The 24251-nt window shown below is 35.9% G+C and overlaps 1 protein-coding gene across 5 annotated transcripts in view; it reads right to left on the reverse strand.

Moving 5' to 3' along the window:
* Positions 1-24251, reverse strand: part of CLOCK (clock circadian regulator) — a 39507-nt gene that overhangs the window by 7767 nt on the left and 7489 nt on the right. For 3 of the 5 annotated variants that reach the window (XM_057414075.1, XM_057414046.1, XM_057414056.1), the window contains exons 2-18: positions 22403-22513; positions 19892-19982; positions 19264-19323; positions 18703-18851; positions 15093-15184; positions 14134-14223; positions 13086-13206; positions 11856-11969; positions 9276-9394; positions 5532-5614; positions 5205-5311; positions 4427-4574; positions 4130-4205; positions 3047-3188; positions 2570-2670; positions 1605-1694; positions 630-788 (exon numbers count right to left, since the gene is read on the reverse strand). In XM_057414075.1, the coding sequence (XP_057270058.1) occupies positions 630-788; positions 1605-1694; positions 2570-2670; positions 3047-3188; positions 4130-4205; positions 4427-4574; positions 5205-5311; positions 5532-5614; positions 9276-9394; positions 11856-11969; positions 13086-13206; positions 14134-14223; positions 15093-15184; positions 18703-18851; positions 19264-19323; positions 19892-19938 (1698 nt within the window). In that variant the 5' untranslated portion in view covers positions 19939-19982; positions 22403-22513. Of the gene's footprint in view, positions 1-629; positions 789-1604; positions 1695-2569; positions 2671-3046; positions 3189-4129; positions 4206-4426; positions 4575-5204; positions 5312-5531; positions 5615-9275; positions 9395-11855; positions 11970-13085; positions 13207-14133; positions 14224-15092; positions 15185-18702; positions 18852-19263; positions 19324-19891; positions 19983-22402; positions 22514-24251 lie in introns of those variants that run through there. The other 2 variants (XM_057414065.1, XM_057414083.1) reach the window with 2 other exon arrangements.

The raw sequence follows: 24251 nt of genomic DNA on the forward strand, positions 1-24251 counted from the left end.
CTGAAAGGAGAATGACAAAATTCAAAATTAGAAGAAAAAACATATTGGTAAAAATACAGAAATCAGGCAGTCAGCTGCTAGACTGAGTAATTCATCCTCTACATTCCCTGTCTTTCTGTCTCAGTAACTATGCCAGTATACCATACAAAGTAGAACCACTTCACTAGGAGGGTCTGCAGGAGGACCACAGCCTGACAGCTGGAACAGTTTAAGAAACAAAAAGTATGAATTTGACACTCTCGAGCTAAAAGAGGAAATAAATGCTCATCTTGCACACTTTGGATTAATATTCTAATTGCTGAGAATCTTTGCAAGAAGTAACAATCACTGCATCCTTTTATGTTGAGGTTTAGGCATAAGCTAGGCTTGAGGGTCTCAATACTGAAAAGATACACTGAGGCACTTGCAGATACATTCAGAACCAAAATGTCGGTATCTCACAGTGTCAGTACCTGAACCAAAATGTTAGTACCCCAGGAAACAGTATCTTAGATGCTATGGATTTTAGGGACATTGGGTCCAGATGGCAGCTGATGGGGATAGGGAGGATCAGTTTGTGGAATTAAGTGCCCAAGTTTAGATATCTAAATTCTCTACAGATGAAACCTGTAAGAGTTACACTAACTCACCTGGAGTCCTTGACCATGGACAATTTGAAGCTGCTCTTGGATCTTGCGCAACTCTTCTTGCTGTCGATGAATATTTGCTTCTATCATGCGTGTTCTTTGCTCTAGCTGGTCCTTTAGATGTTGCATAGCTCCTAACTGAGCTGAAAACTGAAACACAGGCTGTAGTGAAACGAATAAATGAAAAGCTGAGCAAAAATAATTACATTTACAAGCAGTAAATACACTCCTCCACAGCAGCAAAGAAACGAAGCACTGCTTTTTAAACTGCTAGTACCATAATCTGATGACAAATTCATTAGCATGAAAATGTCACAGACCTCATATTTAATTTATTGTTCATATTTAGTTAATCATCAGAATTGGTGAACTAAAAAGTATAAATACATAGCAGAAGAAGTTAACTGGTATCCAAATCATCAAGACTACAAGAAGCCTCAGTAATTTACACAGTACTGCAGATGTTAAAGCTCTCTCAGGTTAAAAATTAGAATTGTATCAGTTTACCAAAAAAATACACCCAGAGCTAAAACATGCAAATAACTATTGAAGGCTGAACACACAGGGAAGCTATGTTTGCCACTTCTATTTTTCCCTAGATATCCACTATGGGCCACAAGTCAGTGTAACCTTCTTGATATTATATCTTCTGTAGTGCCTTCCTTCCCTCTAGCAGATCAGCTGTCCTGTACAGCTTGGTGTTGTCTGCAAACTTACTGAGGGTGCATGTGATCCCCTCATACAGATCACTGATAATGGTTTTAAACAGAGCTGGCCCCATTACTGAGCTCTGGGCAGTGCCACTTGTGATGAGCTGCCAAATGGATTTAACTTCATTCACCACAACTCTTTGGGTCCAGCCATCCAGCCAGTTTTTTACCCAGTGAAGAGTACCCATCCAAACCATGAACAGTGGGTTTCTGCAGGAGAATAAGACTGTTTGAAAAATAATAAACAATAAACCAACTTCATACATACCTGGGACATGCCAGACTGGAGCTGTACAGTTGCAGGCTGAGATACTGTTGGCTGTGCTACTGGTTGTCCAAGAGACTGGGAGCTTAAAGACTAGGATTGAAAAAATGGTTCCATAACTGGAATGAACTTCCTACTTGACATGAAGTATTTCTTTACATAAAGTGTCAATTCCAAAATAACATCATGTGAACATATGAAAAAAACAAGTAAATGTTTCCTGAAAGATCTAACCTTAAATCTTACAGAACAACAGACATGAAAGCAATTGATTATATATATATAGGTATACAATTTTTTCACTGCTAAAAATATATAGAAGCAGCAGGTATAAACCGTGAAACACAGAAACTGCAACTACAACTGTTTTAAAAGTCTTTGTACCAAGGGAAAACTTTTTCAGGAAGTTTGGAAGTTGACAGCTTTGATTTATTCTTAAAATAATATTTTTAAAAAATATATATTTTCATACCCATTCTATTTTTGAAACGAATGTATTAGTTTAGGTGCAACGTAAGTACCAAATGAATGAAGTATGACATTTTCCCATGTTACCAAGATTTCAGAAACTATATGAAAGTATTCACTAATATTTTTAAAGTCATGAATTCATATAGCAACGAGCACAGCATTACATTGGCACTTACATACATAATTGCTTATATACATATGTATATTAAAAATGCAGAATTATAGAAAGAAGTTATGTGCAAGTGAAAGCAGAGATTCATACACAATCTCACAAACACTCATGCCAGAAATACTTATATGCTTATTGTATTCCCTTAGAATGTAGTATACCAAAGATGCGTATTGATACAATTCTGATACTCATGTATTCCACGTGACACTGTTACAGTTTAAATTATGTGTTTTCAGAAGAAACAAAGTTAAGGTTATTTAATAGTACCTTTTAAATAACATCAAATTCCATTGATTAAGTATAAAATTTTTCTCTGAAGAGTTACCTGGCTACTCAGAGATGATCTTCTTTGCGCAGTCTTTTCATGACCAGATAAGTTTTGCCTTGGAGGAGTGCTAGTATCCACTGTCATTTTAGTTGGTGTTGCTGACAATGTTCAGAGTTATAACAGAAAGAGACATGTTAATAGTAATCTCAATTCTGCAATGCAATAATCAAATCACAGCATGTTTTTCATTAATAGAAAGAAAATTAAGGCCTGGACTCTATTTTTACCCTGGCTATGCAACAATAACACAATCTGATGGACTGAAATAGGGTGCTCTAAAGTCTGCTATTCCAGAAGCAGAAGTCACTACATTACCTCTGAAAATCAGAGTTTGTCAGCAGATTTCTGAACGTTTTCATCTGCACACTTTTCATAAAGTGATACTAACTGCTAGTTATGCATTTAATTAAAGTAAGTAAAGTAGAGAAAACCTTCACTAGGATGGCAATTATACTTTCAACAGTTGGTGCTTACATGAATGATCTGATACTGCAGTGTGCGAAGATTTTCTTGAACTCCTGGAGGAAGCAGAAGGTGTGGGGCTGGTATCAAACCTTTCCAGAGCTTCTTTGAGACTCACTGTGTTTATGTGATTGTCAGATCCAGAGTCCTGGCTCTGAAGACATACATAAACAACAATTATTTTATATGATTCAGCACACAGTGTCCATTTCTGTTAGCAAATATCTAGAACTATGCTGTGCCTAATATCAGCCCTCTTACACAGGTGACTGTGCTGAAGCAGTGGCCTGCTTGGTACCTCAGTTTCTCAGCTCAGTTTCCATTTGTAGCTTTTATCCTTGGAAAAGAATCCATATACTCCACATAAGCCTAGAAACCAAAATGCATGCAGACATAGGCCACAGACTGACTGCTGAGCTGACCTCCTTCTCTAGCAACTCAATTCACTTTGAACACTGGTGTAATGAGTGAGCTGCTTATTCTTTGAAGAAAGGATGAGTTAATTCCACTAGAAGGAGCTCTGTCAGCTGAAACTTGCTGAACTGCCAAGGGGAAACATTTCTGAACTGCCAGGGGAAAACACAACAGAGCATCTGTACAAGCTGGCTTATCTAAGGCTCACTGAGCTTCCAAGGACATTAATTCAAAATGAATTTCGTATACTCCTAAGAAGTGGGACAGAGTCACAAAACAGAACAGCTCCAGCTTTCCTCCTGTGAATTCTTTTACGCCACCATTCTGCATTGGCCTTGGGTTTTCAGATTATGGGTGCTTCCAGTAAGGAGAAACATTTATTTATGAATCCATCTCTGCAGGAATCGGATCTTAACAAGGACTTAGGGGTGTTGCCATGTTGCAGCTACATGCACTTAAACTCCTGAAAAGAGGAGGGTAAGTGTTCAGGGCAGAACACCATTAACCAAACACTCTTCCTAGGCTACATAGTCAAATTAGTTAGAAATCAAAATAATTACTTTATCTGTAACAGGACAGATAAAGTCCTCTTGCTGCTGTTGTATTTCTGTGTATTTGCTTACATATTACTTTAAGTAGGAAAGAAAGAAGAGGTAAAATAAAATTACATAAGACACTCACTTTATCTGCTGTTATCTCTGGAAGAGACTCCTCAATACCAAGTTCTCGTCGTCTTTCTGCTCTAACTTCTGCGTAACTAGAAGAACAAACCAAAATATGACTACTGTATTACTGGATGCTTTAAAAACACGTACTTCAAAAACCAAAGCCCTCAGAGCTACTTTGCTCATAAAATATCTCAGGAAGTTTTCCAGCGATTCTCTAAACTGCTAGGATTTCTCTACCTCCCAAAGACCAGCAATACAGCTCTCATGCCATTACAATTTCTCTAATACAGATTTATAAACAATAACTTACCTTACAACAGTGTGCGTACAGACAATAAACTCTGGCCTGGAATTCCACTGGTGATACGTGATATAGTAATGTGTTTGCAGCCAAATCCACTGTTGTCCCTTTGTAAGGAATCTGTAGTAACATGACTTCCCTTTCCCATATTGCATTACTATAAAAGTGAGGAATAAAGTTTACTGTTTTTCCAGGCTGTAAATATTGCACTTACATAATAACCATTATTTCCCAGCTTCATATGGCCCCAAACCATGTCTAAATCCAGTATTATGACAATGACTAAGAACAGATTTAAAACCACGGCTTTCTACAAAAAAAAAATAAAAATAAATAAATCTACATTGCATTTTTTCAGAGATCTGCAGAATACAAACTTGCATTTTTGTGGGTTTTCTACATATTGTGAAAAATGTACAGCTTTAGAAAGAAAACCACAGCTAAACAGAAAGCTCATTTTATTACATGTTTAAACAATTATTACATTTAATACATATCACGGAGCCTTTTAAATGCTATTAGAAGAACTGGAGAAGTAATATAGTGCTGTGCACTCCAATTTACCACAATGAAAACTCTAAGATAAACTTATATCTGTTTTGTAGGTCTGTATCAAAAGAAAAAAGACAAAGATCGGCAGTGCAATAATGTCAAATGAATGGGAGTAAAGACATGTCACTCAAATGTATTACAGAGTTTCACTGCAATAGTTGCACAACTCAACAATCTTTAAACCAAACATTTACAAAGCAAACTTTCTCATTTTAGCAACTTAAGTTGTACTCACAATGCTCGTGACATTTTGCCAGATTATCTAGATCATCCACATGGTAATAATCATATCCTGATGTTCCCAAAACTTCAAACGGAAGATAACCTATTATTGGAGGTGCCCTAATTAATAGAAAAATTAATGTAATTTCATTTTCACACAAAAACCCCAAACAAAATTATTTCATTATATAAGTTTTCTTGTTTATAGTATATGCTCTGAAAAAGATTAAAAATTAAACCCAACACAAGTTATGAGTAGTTAATACTGATTAGTGAACTCTAAACATTACAGCCACCGTGATTCAGCTACTGTTGCTGCTATACATAGAAGGAATTGCACCTGTGATCCAAGAATAGGAACTTCCATTCTAAGCTATGTCTAGATGTGAACTCTTCATTGGGTTCTTCAACGGTGCACATTTCCTAAAAAGTAGAAAAATAAAAATCTCTCTCAAAACTGCTCTAGTCTAATTCATCAGTTCTTTTGAAATTCAGACTTACCTAAAGTTAGTAGATAATTCCACAGTATTTGTTATTTTTAGACAGCTTCATTGTTTTTACTTGTTTAGATACATAGTACTGAGGTAGAATCTAATCTCAGCTGTGCCAGGCTGACACTCAGTTGACTTAAATGGAACAACCCCGGTGTGAGATTAAACTCAAGCTCAGTATCTACAAACACAATAGTACAAGCAGAAATCAACAGTTCCTGCAATTATGCTTTTAAATTGTGACAAAAAAAGAGATGAGACACTCTCAAAAGACACTCTGATTACACTATATGCTTACAATGGGTAAAAAAACAACATTAGCAAAAGGTCAAGTTATTTTGAGTTTAGGAATAAGATTCTTCCTTTTAGCGAATACAATGTACTCTAAATCACTTCGGCTTGAGAGGGCAGACACCTACTACAAAAAACACACTACTCAAGTTTTGAACTCATGAAAAATAAGAGAGTGATCGTATTTCCACTATTACAGCAAATCCTCAAGGTATTCTGTACACCATTTAAAATGTATTCCACTTGGACATATGCACAATCAGTGCATTTCTGGCAATTTCCACTGTCCCATTCCAGAGAGGTGAAGATGCTCCACCAGTTACTGTGCCTCATGCTGAGAGAGTAACAGAACTAAGTACCCCAGGCCAGTCTGTTCTTTTATGAATGCCTCTAGTACTGCCTTAACAAGAAGATGATGGAATACATGCACATATATAAATACTCAGAGAATTAGACATCATTTCAATTTTCAGACACCTGCACATATCTGTCACACTTGTAGGAGCTTGCAATAGTATTCCAATTGCCAGAAACAGTGCAGCATCTACTGATGATCAGGTATCACAAGTTTCCCTAAGACTACAGCATGGAAGCCGCTGCTGCACTGACATGATATTCACAACAGATGTGGACAGACAAGCACACAGCTGCTCTGCAAACATCTACTACTAAAACAGTCCTGTGCAGAAATACAGTAACTAACTTGTTCTTACAAAGGGACCACCTTCCCTTTTCATTCTTTCAGATTGTGGACATTTTAAAGGTCTCTATATAGGTATTTCTAAGGGTTTTTTTTCTATGAAAGAAAAAAGTGGACATATGTAGGTAATGTTTTCTCCTCACCTTTGCTGGTGTAAAATCTAAAGACAGTGACTAGAAAGTGAGTAATATGGTAGCAATAATTAAAAAAAAAAATCACTCTGGGCACAAATTTATGACTCTTAGTGTGCGACTTCCAGTTAGCAAGACTTAACCTTCAAAATTGAAACTACCTCTAAAACCTGAAGCTCATCTGCTTTTTTAAGATTATAGCACTTAATAAAGCATCACTCATAGTAAAGCAAAAGAAATGACAGAGCAAGCATGTATCCTTGAGATATACCTTTGGTTTGTGCCCAAATAACTAGATTAAAAGAAACAACAAGTCAGAAGTAAAAATAACTTCAATGCAGGAACTAAAAACACAGTAAAAACATCTCTGTTAAAGAGGATCTGGCAGCAGGTTAATGTCCAGTTACTCAATGCACTTATGTTAATGATTTGCAGATACTCCACTATAAAATACACCTGATAGAAGCTATCTTGTCCAACAAAGCATCTTGTTGAAATTGTCAACAAGGCATCTAGAAAAGAAAGGCCTTTCATTTGTAACAAAAAGTATTCTGATAAAATCCTTTTGACTGGATTAATCCTTCCTTCTTGACTGGATTCTATCATTTACCAGCCAAAATTCAAGTCATGCTTTAAAGAATGTGTAGAGACAAATCCCTTCACTGGGGAGCAAAATTTGTGGCATATTTTGTTACAAAAGTGATGGTGTCATATGCAGAAAATAAAAATGTGAACTTTCAGAAATCATTCTCATGAATACTGTGGCTTTCTGCAAAAGTGCTGTATTGCCCTGAGAAATGACATTCAAGGGAAAAAAATTGCAGAACCATATACCATTAAATAAGTGGCAGATGAGCAGCATCTTCTACCTCAAAGCAGTCCAGTACTAATATACACATCTAATTACTGGCGGTAAAGTTATTGTGATGGTAAAGTTCCTGACGTAACGCTTACTTGCTAGTCAATGCTAGCCTCAATAATAACAGAAAGTATCAGAATAAAAACAAGTATTGCCAGATTGAAAGTCTTCACTCTAATGTTAGTCTTCTTCACAAGGTTTCCCAGATGAGCAGCACTAGTGAAAACCCTTAAGAGGATCTTAAAATCTCCATAATGTGAAAGCTTCCCAGAAGTTCAGGCAGAGGAATGAAACTCTGGCCAGAGTATAACCTGTGAGATTTTCACCCTGAGGAGACCTAGACCTGAAAGATCACAAACAGATCTCAACTTTCAAATAGTTCCTCAACTTTCAAATACCCTGGCTCCACAAGTAAGAGACACATTAATTATAATACATTCTAAACTGCCAGACTTCAAAAGACAAAAGTATTTGCAAATATTTCTGTGTTGGTCTTTCCTCCCTTTCCCCAAGTACTTCATAAAGCAAAAAATCACACATTTAACGTCTCTACAGACTGTAAGCATAACAGGAAGAACATTATTTAGACACACATGGGAAGGTAAGTGTCAAATGAAAGATTGCCATAGCTTCAGGAAAAATAAACAACATGCTTTCTGTCATGCAGTCTGGAAAGATCCAGTCCCTACTAAGCCTGATGGTAATTAAGAAGTTTATATGATTTCTCCACAGGCTCCCTGCTATGTTTTCAAAGTGCAATATAGACTATGTCTTCAAAGGCTGCCACCATCAGTCTTCAGCCTAAAACACCAGTGCATTCAACTTACAGGCAGAATATTTAAATGTTCAGCATGACAGACAACAGCTTAACCATGTGCCATATAAATTTCATGTCATTTCTTTACAACTGAATTGCAAGAACAGATGTTAGATAGTAGACTATCCTTATATATGTACCTTAACATGTCTGTATAAAACATGTAATTTAGATCAGAATCATAGACTCCTGTACTGTATCCTAAGTACTTATTTTGACTGATTTTGGTAAGGAACAGGATTATCCTTCGTAAACTACAAATTTCATACACATCCAATTCTAAACCTTGAAAGATCACTTCATTATACATTAGCAGGTAAGCAACATGTTCTCTTTAAACACCACGTTACTGAATAACACTACTGAAACAAAAGAGTTTTATTAACTCAAACCCAGCTCTTGGTTACTGGCGAATAATGTAAGCTTTCATTAAGCCCCACCAGATTTGCTGTGTCAAACTACAACAAGACCAGTGAAAGTGGCATCTCGATGTTATGTTTCATTTTAAGTTCCTAAGTTACATTTCTACACATTCCCAAACTTATTTCTTAGATGCTACTATTTTATATGACTATTTAGAAATGGCATTCAGCATAACAACTTCATTTGATGATTTGCGTAACATTTAACCTATATGTATGTTAAATAAAAAACACAGGCACTTTCAGTTTCATATAATAAAATTCTTTACAGTTTTGATTAATAATATTTGAAACGTTGCGTGCATTCTTTCTCAAGTTTTCTCGTTCAGAGTCCATCTGAAGTTGATACAAAAGTGATTCCAATTGTACATACCTTGATAAATTGAGGTGTAGCTAATCTAACAGTGGCTACAAAGCAAACTTTGTCTTCATACGAAGGCCGGTGTGATCGCTGAATAGTTCCTTCAAAACCATTTTGCGCTGAGTTGGGAACTGAGGAAAGACAGAGAAGTAGTCAACACAAATTACAGCGTAAGCAGAGAGGAAAACAGCAGTAATATGACAAGACAAATGGCCCAATGTTTGTCTAATGTGGTTTGCTTATAACTTAACGTGCATTAAGAAAATGCTACATATAATCCATACACATATATGCACAGGAATAGTAGTTACACAGCAGTAATGGGAAAACAACCAACAACTAACTTTCTCAAACTAAAATTACAGTTAACATGATATTATCAGACAAAGCAGTTTTAAGAAACTAATAACAATTCTCATCCTTCTTGGTAACCACTGAAAATTACTGAAGTACACCTTCTTCAAAAGTATCTTTACAATTTCGCTTTTGTATCAGGTTTTGCTAAGTTTTTCTTTTGAACCTAAGTTTTTCTTTTGAACCTGACATAAGTTTTTCTTTCTGGACTTCCATCGCATTCAAATGACACAAACTGAAGACATACTGAGTAACAGAACAAAGCACTATAATGATGTACGTGACAGAATCAGGACACTGAGCTGACAACAAACAAATTCCACTTACTGAATCAGAGAGATGGATGGAATCATAAGCGGGGCAAAAGATGGACTAGACCTCAAAAGAGAGTAACCTTACTTTTCATTTCCAGCAGGTATCAATTTAGTTTACCTTTACCAGGCTCTAATGCTGGTGGCTCCAAAATGCATCAGGCTCTTCCAAGCCTAACTGGTTTTAGTTCAGCTCTAGATTAGAACTTCTACTTAAGTTTCTTCACCAAATTTAAGCTTTCAGCTACTTGCTCTTTCTGTCTTGCTCTTTTCTGAAGGAAACAGGTAATTTCCTTCCTCTAACTTATTCCTTCTTGGTTTTTCTTCAAAGTTTATCTTGCCTTGTAAGCTAGATTTTTAAATTTCTGATTGCTTTCATTGCTCTCCTCTAGAGTCTCTCCAACTCCTTTACTTACTCCTGACAAACAGTCATCAAAAACAACATGAGGACAAACAGGTTCCAAGAAGAGCAGTGAGACTATTTTATGTGGTTTACACATTGCCTATGGTGATCTGGTCATGTTCAGTTTACATTCCACAATAACACATTTTTCTAAATGACTGCTATCTAGCTGACTGTAACCTTTTCCCCTGTTTATATAGTTTGCTACTCCTAAATACAGCAACTTGCATTTGTTCTTACTCAATTTGTCTCTTGCTGTTTGGGTATTTTTTCCCCAAAAATAACACATTTTCTAAGTTTGGGGCTGAAATCTTATCTTGTTTTTAGTGTTCGTCTATCATTTCAAGACTGCAAACAACGTACCATTATTCATAACATTAATACTGATCAAATCCAGAAGTAGTCCATTAGAACTCCATTTTGACAGTGAACATTTGTAACCTTTCCCACCAGTTTCTGCACCTGCTCTCCAGCAATTTCAATTAACATGTGCTTCTCTGACATGTTTGTGAGAACAGAATATGTTAACTGTCTAAAGCATATTAAAGAAGTCCATCATTTATTTACCCTTTGTCCTCTTACCCACACAGTGTCCTAGGGGAAAATGAATCGATTTGAAGCTATTTCTACCTGGAAAATCCACAATGGTTGCTATTTAATTCTTTGCTAGTTTCATGAAGCACACATATAATTATTTGTTCTGGGGTATTTCCCCAATATTTCCTATAATATTATATACCTGCATTTGGCAGTAAGACTTAACCTCTCACAATTCTGTGAGAAAATATTGGTATTATATTAAAAAAGCCCCACAAATGTTAATTTATAAGATACTGTTTGATAACATTCTGGGAAGTGATCTTTGTATCTTCATGAAGATCTACTACTGACTACACTGCACAACCCATTTGTCTAGATGACCAAATAAACTTGCCTTTTGAGTAAACAGTCAGCACAGGCTGGTCAAAAAGGTTAGAGATATAGTACAGAAGAATATTATTAGTACATAAGTAATACAAAGAACTTCAATGGAAGGGAAAAGAACTCAGTGCAGAAAACTGTATTGGCCCATCCACATCTGAGTGGTAACTTCTCTCAGTGAAAGCACAGAATTTAAATGGGGGTGAACTTCCCAGCTCACTGCATAATGAGAACTGCAGGTACTCAGTAGCACTGACCTTCAAGTTAGCCAGGCACCTGCTCAAGTATGGATTATGATTTTAAAGCACTGCTTAAATGTCTCTTACATTACAAAAAAAAAAAAGTTTTACGAGATTTTAGTTTTCTTTAACCAAAAGCATCAAGCATAATTACCTGCGTTTTGCATTCAAATGCACAGACCTGCAATACCCAATGGGCAGTTTTAATTTTTTCAAGGCAATACAGAAGTGATATAACTCTGCTTCAAGTCTGTATTTTGAAAGACTGATTTTAGCTCATCATTAAGTTTTGCACAATAGTCTCAAGCCTCATTAGCTGTGAAGCTCCTAAGAATCTCACTCTGACATTGCTGAGATTACTTACCATTATTCAAACACTTGAAATTTCCTATGAATTTTACATATTCATATGTAGGTTGCTCTTTTGGATCTATTGTTCCTCGCAGCATATGGCAACAAAATTCTAGTTGATATTTTGCTGAGAAAGGAATAAACAAATTAATAAGCTACATGCTTGATGAAGCGCGCAGACAACATAAAACGGGAAGCAGCATAAGCTGCATACTTATTGAGAGACTGTAAGTCTTGTGATTTCAAATGGCTACAGCTCCTGCTTTTAACCAGTATGATGTTACCTAACCTAAAGGAAAACTCCTTTAGAATGTGTGAATGAAGGGCATGAATGCTAATGACACAGAGATTACCCTGAAAACCAGAGCTATTTTAAAGAAGCAACTGCCCTACACTGAAGTTTACTAAAGCATGCATTTCCAAAACCCATTAAACTGTCATGTTTTTATTCTCACCAACTGCTGCAACTCTCCAAATAGAAGCTATATAAACAAGATGACCATTTGTAATACACAAGAAAGTCAGAGTGAAATGCACTAAAAACACTGAAAATTCTACTCTTCAGGGGTAAGGGGGACAAAAAAGTGCTTCTGTTTTTCAGGGCTCACCCATGTTTCTGCTTAAATAACACTGGAAGAACTGATCACATGGCATACAAAGCAGATTATTTTTAGCACAACTACCATACTGGTTTTGTCTAGGATAGAGTTAATTTTCTTCTTAGCAGCTCACACAGTGCTGTTTTCAATTTGTGACTAAAACAGCACTGATAACACGGACATGTTTAGTTATTGTTGAGCAGTGCTTACACAGACTTAAGGCTTTTTCTGCTCTTCACCCCACCGGTGAGTAGGCTGGGGGTGCACAAGAAGATGGGAGGAGACATAGCTGGGACAGCTGACCTCAAGGGATATCCCATACCATACAACATTGTGCTCAACAATAAAAACTGGGGAAAGGAGGAGGAAGGGGGAGTATTTGTTCTTATGGAATTTGTCTTCCCAAGTAATCATTACACATGATGAGGCCCTGCTTTCCTAGAAATGGCTGAACACCTGCCTGTGATGGGAAGTAGCAAATTAATTCCTTGTTTTGTTTTGCTTGTGCACATGGCTTTTGCTTCCCTATTGAACCGTCTTTATATCCACCCACAACGTTTCTCATTTCCACCCTTCTTATTCTCATCCCATCAGCTGTGTGGGGCTGACATGCCTACAAGGGTTAACCCACAATAACTACTTACATTTTAAGTATTCTGGTGTCAATGAATCTCCTTCCAGCAGATGAGAAGACAATATTTTATAAATTTCTGAATGTTCCCCCTCTGGGATAAAATTAAATACACTCTGATCCACAAGATCAGACTGAAAGAAAAACATTTAATAAGCATTAAACTAATGCAAAGCAATGTCACAAAACCGACTACGTTAGTGCAAAACAGTTCCACAGTTCAGAAGAACATTAGTGACTCAACAAAGCCACCTGCTGGAATACACAAGAATATTTTGCAAGGAAAAAAAAATCACTTTGATCTGTCTTTATTTTGACACTGAAAACCATTTAATGAAAAACACTGTGAATACTACAGATACACATACATGTCAAAGTGTTGATTAACCTTGTATTAACCTCTCTGGGATGCAACAATTCCAAGTAAAGGAATTAGAAATTATAGGATGTTGGCTCTAGAGCACTGTAGTCTGTTGGCAGCATTGAAACTGTATCTTTTAACAAAAGACAGCATCTCACTACATCATATAAGTTTTTATGTTGCCAATAATTGTAGCCAACTGCAATTGATTTTATGGAGACAATTGTGCTGGTTTTGGTTGGAGAAGAGTTCGTTTTCATCATGGTAGCTTGTATGGGGCTATGTTTCCAATCTATGCTGGAAACTAGTGTTGGTAACACAGGGATGTTTTTGTTACTGCTGAGCAGTGCTTATACAGAGTCAAGGCCTCTCCTTTAGCAATACTGTGCCTGACTCATATAGAGGCTGTGAGAGGCGTGAACACTACAGGGTCTCCTGCAGTTCACTGTGTTGCTCAGCTACGTTGAAGGGAAACTTCCTAAACCCGCCTAATAGAGTATCAACTGCATTCTGTATTTCCAAAGGAAATGTTTAATATAGGTGACAGACCAGTAGGAAGGAGTTGTGCTGAAGAAAAAGCAGACACATCAGAACAAAGCATACATCTGTTCTATAATGCCTATAATACCAAAAAGCCTACTGATTAATTAATAGCATCCATAGACAAATTGATATGTTACCGAAAATGATTTGTACTTACTGGCAAATGTTCAAGTAAGGGAGTTATACTTTCAGACACATATATTATATTTCCATCTGTCATAATTGCTAAAAAAAAACCATCAAGAGCCTGAAATTAAACATAATGGGTAGTTAAATAAAAAGAAACAGAGCATATTAAAAATGTTCAGCTATATTCAACATGGAAAAGAGTTTAAACACATTTTAAATTTTAAAAAATTAAATTTTAATTTAAAATTTAAAATTGAAGATGACTCTCAACACTAAAACTTCTTAGTCTTGCTTTTACACTACAAGCATTACAATTCCCATACTGTTCTGTTCTTAAATAATCCGTGGTTTTGGAAGTAAGTCCATATACAGCTAGCCACTGTTTCCCCCATCTCCCACTCTGCCTGCCTGTTATTTTTAATTCAATCATCATTTAAAACACCAGAGAAGTCAGAAAAAATGAGCTAGAGACAAAGGCAAGAAAAGATGGAAAAGCTAAGAGAAAATCAAGTAAAAGAGGTGGTGAAATCAACATTCCCAATCTCAAAATAAATTTGTAGCAAGATTTTATTGAGACTTGAAAACTGCGAGATACAGTTCACACTGCATTATCTTCTACTTAACTCAAGCTTATTTCCACTGAACATAACACAAGCATCTTTTAGCTGAACACTACCAAACATAAAAGCATGACAGAACTGTAATTCTAAATAGGAAATTTTAAAGCTCACATCCTTAAAAATAATTCTTATATTGTTCTGTTTATTTGTGGACTTGCTCTGTTATCATGTTTTCTGTAATTGAAAATGCAGTTAGAAGAGAAACTGTTTTGCATTACGTTGCATACATAGGATTTTTAACTGCTCATCTTCATGAGAACTTACAGTTACAACTAAAAAAAGTTATATCATCAAACTGAAAAATTTCATCATGGAATGACTCTCCATGAGGAAATGTTCTACTCCCAGAAAACTAGAAATAACATACCTCTAACATTAACTGTGTGAACTCTTCATTACTAAGGAATGTCGGTTTCCAGTCCTGTCGAATCTCACTGGCATCTGACTGAGCAGTAATTTCTACAATCAAACGTATATACAGTATGAGGATTCATGCTTTCAAAAGCCATTATTTTCCCACTGAGCAGCATACACACAACAGGAAATAGCAGAAGGTTCTCCGTTCTCATCTGTTTTTCATTCATTACATATAGATGGTGGTCCCTAAAAAGGAAATCAAAGTCTTCTCCCCCATGTCATAATTAAATTTGTCTTCTCTTTCCTTCTACCAGTTTGTACTACAGTCCTGCCAGACTTCAAGGTAATGCTGAAGTTAATACCAATAAGTAATGGATTTTGACAATGGAAAAATACTCTTTCCTCTGAGACTATAATAAAATACTTTATTGAGAGTGTTGTTTTCAAAGACTGAGAAAGCCAAAATTCCTGATCAGTTTAAGTCATTAAAACGCCTAATCCTCAAGTATCCTGGCCAATCCTGGTCAGTCTAAAGTTTGCACTAAAAATGGTCACTGTCCTTTTTATTCTTTCCACTCTTTTGTGTAAAGAAATAACATTAAAAAAAAGAGTAGGTTTTTAACAAAGACTGTTATGAGCTGTATGACAAGACTTCACTGCAGAATTACTGTCTGATTCATACACAGAGATGAATTTTGAAGAGAGATTCCTGTAGGACTTGAGAAACACATATATTAACTTCCCATACATAGGTGAGAGAAACGATAGTTGCTAAGGAAAACCAGGCCCCACGTTCTGAAAGCTGATGCTTCCTCTGAACATAGTACTTCAGTTTTGAACAACAGCACTACAGAAGAGGTACAGGCTGTTAAGAACAACCTTGAACAAGAAGTCATGAATCAAGTATTTAGAAAATTGAAGGAACCAAACTATGCCTGTAGTGCAGACTCAAATAGCACAGAAAACATCGAATTGAGTTAAATATGCAAAGGGCTGGAAGAGTAGAATTTCAGTTCCCAGACTGAAGGAGAAAAACTTAATGGAAGAGCTTTAGACTAAACTAAAAGATCTGTAAACAACAGCAATGTCATGCAAGAAACTGGCAAGAAGTGCAGAGCTACAAGGAGGGAGGAAAAACCATCAACAAAGAAGATGCACCAGAATTTCCAATGATCAGATCTCAAAGAAAACATAAATTGATCAGGCTTTTGCTAGCTGTTTTGAAATGTTATCACAAAGCAGGAAGAGCGGGCTGGAGAAGGATAACCTAAGTAGAACCCAAAATATAAATTTTCAGTCAGAACAAATACATTGAACACTGAGGGGCAAGTCAAATGACACAGAAATGACAATGAAGTAGAGGCAAAATTCAAGGAATTTAATGCATTCAGTCCACAGGACAGAGATAATCTTCACTTCAGAACTGGAAAAGCGATTCACTGGCTCATTCTGGTCCATGTAAGTTCATCTGACTTCCATGGTAGAAAGGTTTTACACTAAATAGAAGCTGAAATTCATACACCTTTACTAAATCATTTTGACTTCTCATATTGGAAGTACAGGTGTTGTTTTGTATTTCCTGTAATTAGAACAAGTATGATACTGAAAAAACAGAGCCCAAGTAACATGGAAATAACTTGTTGCATTTGGTAACTTCAGAAAAATGCCTCAAGATTCTGGCGGAAGGTTTCATTCAAAGATAAATGGCACTGAGGTCACGTTCCTAAGCTAGCTACCAGACAGACGAGCATAACCAAACTTGCACAGTAAACACTAGTCTTCAAATCTTGGACCTGAAGCCACTTTGCATCAGCTTTGAGCATCCTCAAATGAAATTGCCAAGATCTGTAGCATTCATCTGTATGAATATCAGTCTACTAGCACTAATTATAAGCAGCTAAGTTTTTCAGTATTTAATAATTTTCATAAATGCCTTGTTTATGAATTCAAAGGAAGAGGATAGGCAGTATTAGCCAAGGAGAAGCTCTCAGTAATATAAATTTCAGTGTGCTTAGCCTGCTGTTTTCTCCCAAGGAGAAACAGAATCCACACTGGCCAATAACCTGCTCAGATGGTTCATCTGGAGCTATCGCCAGACTACCAAGTCTGGCCAATGTGGAAATGGTCCAGAAAGAAGCAGAAGCAATGCAGTTAATCAAAACCTGATGGCTGAACACAATAGGATTTTCAACAAAAATAGCTAATCAGTGTTGAACAATTAATTTATTACTAGGGTCACTCTGCTTTACTGTAACAGATTCAAGCACCTCAGAAAGCAAAATATTCTTGTGACCTTGCCAATATTCTGTCCAATACATTTTAATGTAAACCAGTGCAGAGCAATGCTAGTAAGCACCTGCAGCCAGAGCTTTAGAGACATTAATATAATATGGGGAGTCACACAAAGCTGCACTCTGTCCCACCAGGTGAAGAACAAAAGTGCCATGCCCTAAAAGGCATCCATCTCCAGAGGTGTTTTGTACCCCTTTATCCTAAAAAAAAATTAAAATAATAATTTAAAAAATTATATTAGAAAGCACTTTGAATAAAAAAATATGACGGGTGCTGGCTGACACGTGTTCATTCTACACTCTATATTTTATGACAGGAATCATCAATATAAGAAAAAGTGATTTTGAAACAGAACCGATTTTCACAAAGGCCCTTTGAACCTACAGAACTTTCACAGAAAAGGAGCCTTCACACTGCATTTATTTTTGTTATGAGACAAACATGCCTTAGAACATTAAAATAGCATTATAAATCTTTAAGTGGCAAAAAAATCCTAAACCTTTCAAATCTCAAACAAATTATTCTTCCCTCTCTATTTTAATTGTTATGTTTACCCTTTTAGTGGCACTACTCAGGACACGTTTTATGCTACTTGAACCATAACACTAATGGAAGACATATATTAAGGAATGAAAAAATATTTATTGCATCTTAATTGACATGCATACTGTCGATAAATACATACCTATTCATCCACTTAATAGCTTTACTTCCTTTATTTATAACCTTATAGCTGCTTCCTTTGTCTCTACTGCTTTCTAGAGAGTATGCATGCTCAGAAATTACTCAGGCAAATGGGTAAAGTTCATTTGCTTGAATTTCTGATACCGTTTATGGCACCACAAGATGCCATATAAAGAACAAGTGTAGGAGCAGGAACAGGGATTTTTTTAATACACATAAATATCAAACCAATCCTATCTAAATATCAAAACAAGTACTTCCAGCAAGTACTTCCACTGAAACGGATCAGCAGTATTCCTGTGAAGAAAAACTTATTTGCGCCTTACAAAGCAATTATATTCTAAAGGGCTCCATCTGTCCAGAACAAAAACCTTCAAAGTTATTTCAAAAAAATAAATGCTTCTATTTATGAAACATACTTCTTTGACAACCATGAGACAAGAAAAAATAAAATTAGCCAAAACGTTATTTTTATCTCTGCTACCTAGATTATGAGCTTAAGAATATCACTCTTGAGAAGCTCTTTACTTTTTTTTTTTCCTGACGATTTCCTTAAAGGAACTGCAAAATTGTGAATGTTTTATGCACTGAGTATTAAAAAGATAAAAATTTACAAATATTTCATTATTATTACAAATAATTACCTTTGTGCTTCCGTAAAAAGTCAATGCTCTTCTGCAGTACAGTGGATTTATCCATCTTCCGAGCATTACCTGGAAGCATGGAACCCAGCTCTTTGATAAGTACATTAAACTGATCTCGACGTTTCTTTTCAGACTTGTTCCTAGACACTCTGAAAAACAAAACATAAAATGTTTTATAACAACTATGAAACTTTCTTATAATAAGCTCCATATTACTGCCAGGTTCTTGATGCAAACAGCCCTTTAAAAATTTCTGCTATGAGAACTGTCACAAAAACACCTACTCTGTATCTCAGGCACCATTTCTGAAGAGTGGCGTCCTCCTTCTCATAGAGGTTTGCAGCTAAGCCTTTGGATTAAAGCACCCTATTCCAAAAATACAAATCACTGAACCACAGATACGACACACAGCGCATCTGAATAATGACAGTTAAAGAAATGCTGTTGAATAACATGGTTACTTATAAAAGAATCACATTTTTACTGTTTAGAAATCACCCCGGTAAGTTCAAGTGTAAAAGTATATGACATTTCTTAGCTTTAAATAACTTTAAAACTTACCTTTTTGCTTTATCTTTGTCATCTTCTTCCACCAGCCCATCAAAAATGCTTCCATCATTTCTGAAAGAAACAAAAGGAAATAAATGCTTTTATTGTTATTTATTTCAACTGGGTTTAAGTTTCTGTAAATTTGATGCAAGTTTAATTTCCTGAAGTCTCAAAAATGGAATTACACAGAATACTAAGGACAGATGCTCACCTAAACTGCTAAGAAAGTCCAGCTCAAGGAATCCAGTAGAAAACTTCCCAACTATTACTTTTCCCTTGATATAGGTGAGTGAGTCACCTTACTATCATCTGCAGCATCACTAATTGTTTAAATGTATTTATTATCCTTAATCAAATATTTAATTACTAAAAAAAAACAAGTAAACATTAATAATCAGCTCAATTTGTTCCATGACTGAAAACAAGTAATACATTAAGATCCATCTCAAACAATAACAATCACTATTTCCAATGACTACAAACCAACAAGTCTAACAACTATCAAAATAGCCTTGTCAAAAACACCTACTCTATCTTTTGCATAAATTAATATTCTTTATATATTAAGTGTAATAAAAAGGTTATCAAAGAAAGCATTAAAGAATAATTTCCCCCAAACTCTCAGTATTTATTAACATACCTGTCTGCAATGGAGCTCATTTTATGGGTGCTTATGGTAAAAAACATAACATAGCACACTTTAGTCTTGTGGTAGACATTTGTACGTTTGCCTATAAGAGAAAAAAAAAAAAATATCAAGATGTGACTCTGGAGGAACAACCATGTTCATTAGAGCATACTGACGTTTTCATTTGCCTTATAAGCTGCTCTTACCCTCTCTTCCAACCTTCTGCTCTGCCCTCCTACCTTCTCTAAAGCAGTCTCCGTTACCATCATAACCTGGACTTTGATATCTTGTTTTACATGAAAGGGAGTCCAAGAGAACATTGTTTTATTAAATACCACAATAAATAAGTCTGGACTAAACCAATACAAACCTTTTTCTGGCTCTGAAATCAGATACAACTTTTCATTTTAACTTTTACCTAAAAGAATGTCATAATGTTGAACATTGAACAGATGTAAAATACAAACCTCAGTAGTAATACATTTTATTTAGACACTGTGCAAACAGAAAGCATCTGGGATACAGTATTTTACAGCTATAATTTATTACTTTTTTTTTTCTTGAGCACACTGCTATAATAGACATTTGAAATCAACACTAGATTGAGATTTCCATACTGTGAGAGAGTTAGGTAGCCTGGCCCTTTCTTAGAGAAGTTACTTATTCATTACGAAGTTTCAGCAGGAAGTTTTTGGTTTTCCAGCTGTACATATGATTTTGAATCAAGAACGTGAATGAACTTTTCATAGTGAAAAGAGGAATATAAAATTAAAAGAAGTATTTAATTCAACAAGTACCTACTTTTAGGTACCCCAAAATTACAAAGGTTACAGAAAGGCTGGAAGTCAAACATAAACCAACACAACTAAACCCTTTTCTTTGGTATAGAAAAGTCAGCTGTCAGAGGCTGCTCAAATGGAGCAGCAAGATCATTGTCAGTGATTAAAGAACAACTGCACACAGCAAGCTTTATACCAGCTGAACATGCAGATCTTTGGAAATTTTTACTATGCTATAAACCTAATAGTAAAAAGGCATTGCACTTATTTCAAAGGAGGTGGTTTTAGTCACTTCAGTGACTCATAGTTTCTGAGAAGGAAAGATCTGTTTGTATCTGAGAGTCCCAGATCCAGTGGAGCTTGCAGTGTTAACACAAGGAATGTGGCAGCAACTCCATGATCCAGATAGTCTGCAAAATGTTCCAGGAAAATCTTACCCCGTTTTTTTTTAATATATGGGGAAACTGAGGACAAAAGCTTATGTTTCAACCAAACTGTCTCAGCCTACAACAGTCACACACTATGCAGGTTTGCGTCACAAGACTGGTATTTTTCCCCACAAAGTTTCATAATTTGAGTGCAGCAGGAAATTAAATGGAAGAGCTGGACTGCAGCATAATCTCTCTGCAAGGTACATTACAAGGTGTGCACGAGGTTTTGCCCAAATGCTCCATAAGACATCTTACCCATTTTAATTAATACAACCCAACTTTGTCTTGCCTTTTTTCTTCAAAACCTAGTGCTCTGAAGAAACACTGGAAGCAATCGATTCTTTCATTCCAGTTCTTCAAATTAACAATTGCACTGGCCATACTGACAAATTAAATCCCCCAAATTAGCTGGCAAAGTTTTATGAAGTAGTGGAGTTGCACTATTTAAAAATCAGCCAGAAGGCACAAGGAAAGTAAATTATGAAGTGTTTGTTTGAATTTTTGTCAAAAGCACACAACAACAGAGAGGTTGAACACCAGTAAAAGCAAACTAACATCACTGGCATGGAACTAAGTTTAAAATCAAGGGAACAAACAGAAACCTGTTTTCATGTAGCTTATATAGTATGCACTAATACAGGTATGCACTAATTACACTTTTAGACCTGTGTTAATTTTTAAACAAATTGGGTACCTAACATTATAGGGATCAAGAGTAATATGAAATTTATAAACAAATGATATATTGTTCCCTTAATAAGCAAAAGACATGTACAGCTAAATACAGAAAACTTTCACCTGTGACATAACCAACATCTTCATTATGCAGAATCAGAATCTAAAAGTCAGTATTTTTACTCTAATAAAGCACTCAAGTTTCTAGAATTCAACAAAATGATTCACTTGTTACAGCATACATACACATACAAAATATATATTCTATGTCAGAACTGGCAACTTTGATTTGGTATCCAAGACAAGTAGTTACTAGAACTTAAACGACTAGAGGAAATGTAGTGCATTTGTTTCTCAGTTTGCAAGGTCTGAGATCCTTCTGCCTTTGCATCCAAATTTGCAAGGTGCTGAACATTCTTAGCTCTCATGCCAATGGATATGACTACAGAAATAATTCCAATGAAACCAGTGACATTTAAAGCAAACACTACAGAAATCAAGGACTATGTCCATTTCTAAGATCTAATTCAATCATGTTCTAGAGAACAAAAGACATTACTTAAGACTGCTACTCAGCCCTTTAGTGTTGATAGCTGAAACCCATAGGAACCTTATTAATTATAAGAATACAATTTTACCTTTTACACTTCAGAAGTTGTTAAAGTGTGAGGTTTAGGGGTGAAACCTGGTTCCTTTGAAGCACAATGTGGAGTTAGCTGCTCTCCTCTTCTGCAGAAAAGCATTAAATTCTGAACAGTAAAATAAAAACAAAACAACAAAAAAGGAGAGTTTTAAAAATCAGCAAGTTCTTACACAGAAGCAATCATTCCAACAAGAGTAATTTATAAACTGAGTATTTTGCTTATCAAAAATATCCCAAACATTTCACTATCCAAATTCAGCTTGCTCTAAAGCTCTTCTCCTGACACAATTTCACCTCTGCTTTAAGCTACTGCTTTATGCCTATCTTCATTATTATCTTTTGAAATTACACACCATCTGCACTTGCTACCTTCGAAGTATATCTTCACACCATTATTAAACACTTTTTCTGCTGAAACTCTTACTTCAGCCTCTCCTGGCTTTCTCACTTACATCTTCTCTCTTTAAGACTCCAGAATTGCCACTCTCAGGACTCCAGAATGTATAGAATGCTGCTGCTGGCAACTATAGCAAAGTTGCCCAGCTGCATTATTGCTACTCCCTCAGACACAGCCATTAACCCTTTCTTTCAAAACCCACTTCAAAAACACTTTCAAGAATGTCTTCCAAACGTGCTTCACAAATGCAGTTCTTCCATTAAAATCTCAGCATAAGTGATCACCAGCTTTCATTATATCATCAGATTTCATTTATAGTTTCTTCCCTTGAACCATGTTTCTTTTAACATTTTTAAGTTTCATGAAATTATTTTTTTCTCTCATTTTTATCCCGTATCTATTTGCCTTGCTTACTGTTCTTAAAATCAAATATATTCACTACAAAATGTACCTGTACCCCTTCTGAAAAAAATATTTTCAAGCATATTAAACTTTAAAAGTGAAGCTGGGATCTAAAATATTAAGCCTATGCTACTCTTAAATTCATTAATGGATTGTATAGAAAACACCAGAATTAGAAACCGATTAGAAAAGTTAATTTTCTCCTCTCCCTGCACCTAACAGAGGCTCTTAAGTGGTTAAAACAGAGACGCGAATATTAACATAAAAAGTTAAAGCACAGCAGAACAATCTGCCAACAGGAGAAAAACAATTACAGCATGATTCAATGAAGCCACTCGTTCTTGTCTGGCCAAATAACCTCCTGGCCCATTGACCTACTTTTTTAGGTGCTTACAGCCTCCTCTCCTATTCTGTTTTGTTCCGTTTGACAAGTGCAAACATTACTAGCGACAAAGAGTCCCATGGAAGACTAGGTTACAGAGACTGCAACATGAAACCTGTGTTTTTAAAGCGCTTGCAGTCGAACAACTCTGCCAGCTCTCACCCAGCTCCTAACAGACTTCTACTGAGGAAAATTTAAGACCTCATCTTTGCAGTATGTAGAGGAGTATTTTTTAAAAAGAACACAAACACTTAAGACAAGCAACACAGGACTTAAGTACAGATTTGCACTTAAGTACATATTTTATAATGTCTAAAACAGAATAAAAAATTCCCAGAGGGTTTTAATAATTTCAAAAGGAATTTTCAGATGGAGAAAAGGAATATGTTTGGGTCATAAATGAACACAAGCAAGCTTAAACCAGACCCAAAGGAAAGCTATCACAGTGGAAAAGCTTTTGTAACCAAAACCACACAGATCTCTAACTCAGTAGAAATGGCATGCATGTGAAAGCCAGCAGAAAGGTTAAGACGCCTGCAAGCCAGTATTGTCAGCCACAAGTGCTCAAAGGTCATGGGTCTGCCTCCACAATCCATGAGGTTTACTTAAATACAAAGAATTGTGTGTATTTCTCTCTAAATACTCTATATTTTGTACATATTC

This window comes from Pezoporus wallicus, unplaced genomic scaffold (assembly GCF_028554395.1).
Source record: "Pezoporus wallicus isolate ANWC-B61680 ecotype Strahan unplaced genomic scaffold, APGP_CSIRO_Pwel_v1 contig_5709, whole genome shotgun sequence".
NCBI lineage: Eukaryota > Metazoa > Chordata > Aves > Psittaciformes > Psittacidae > Pezoporus > Pezoporus wallicus.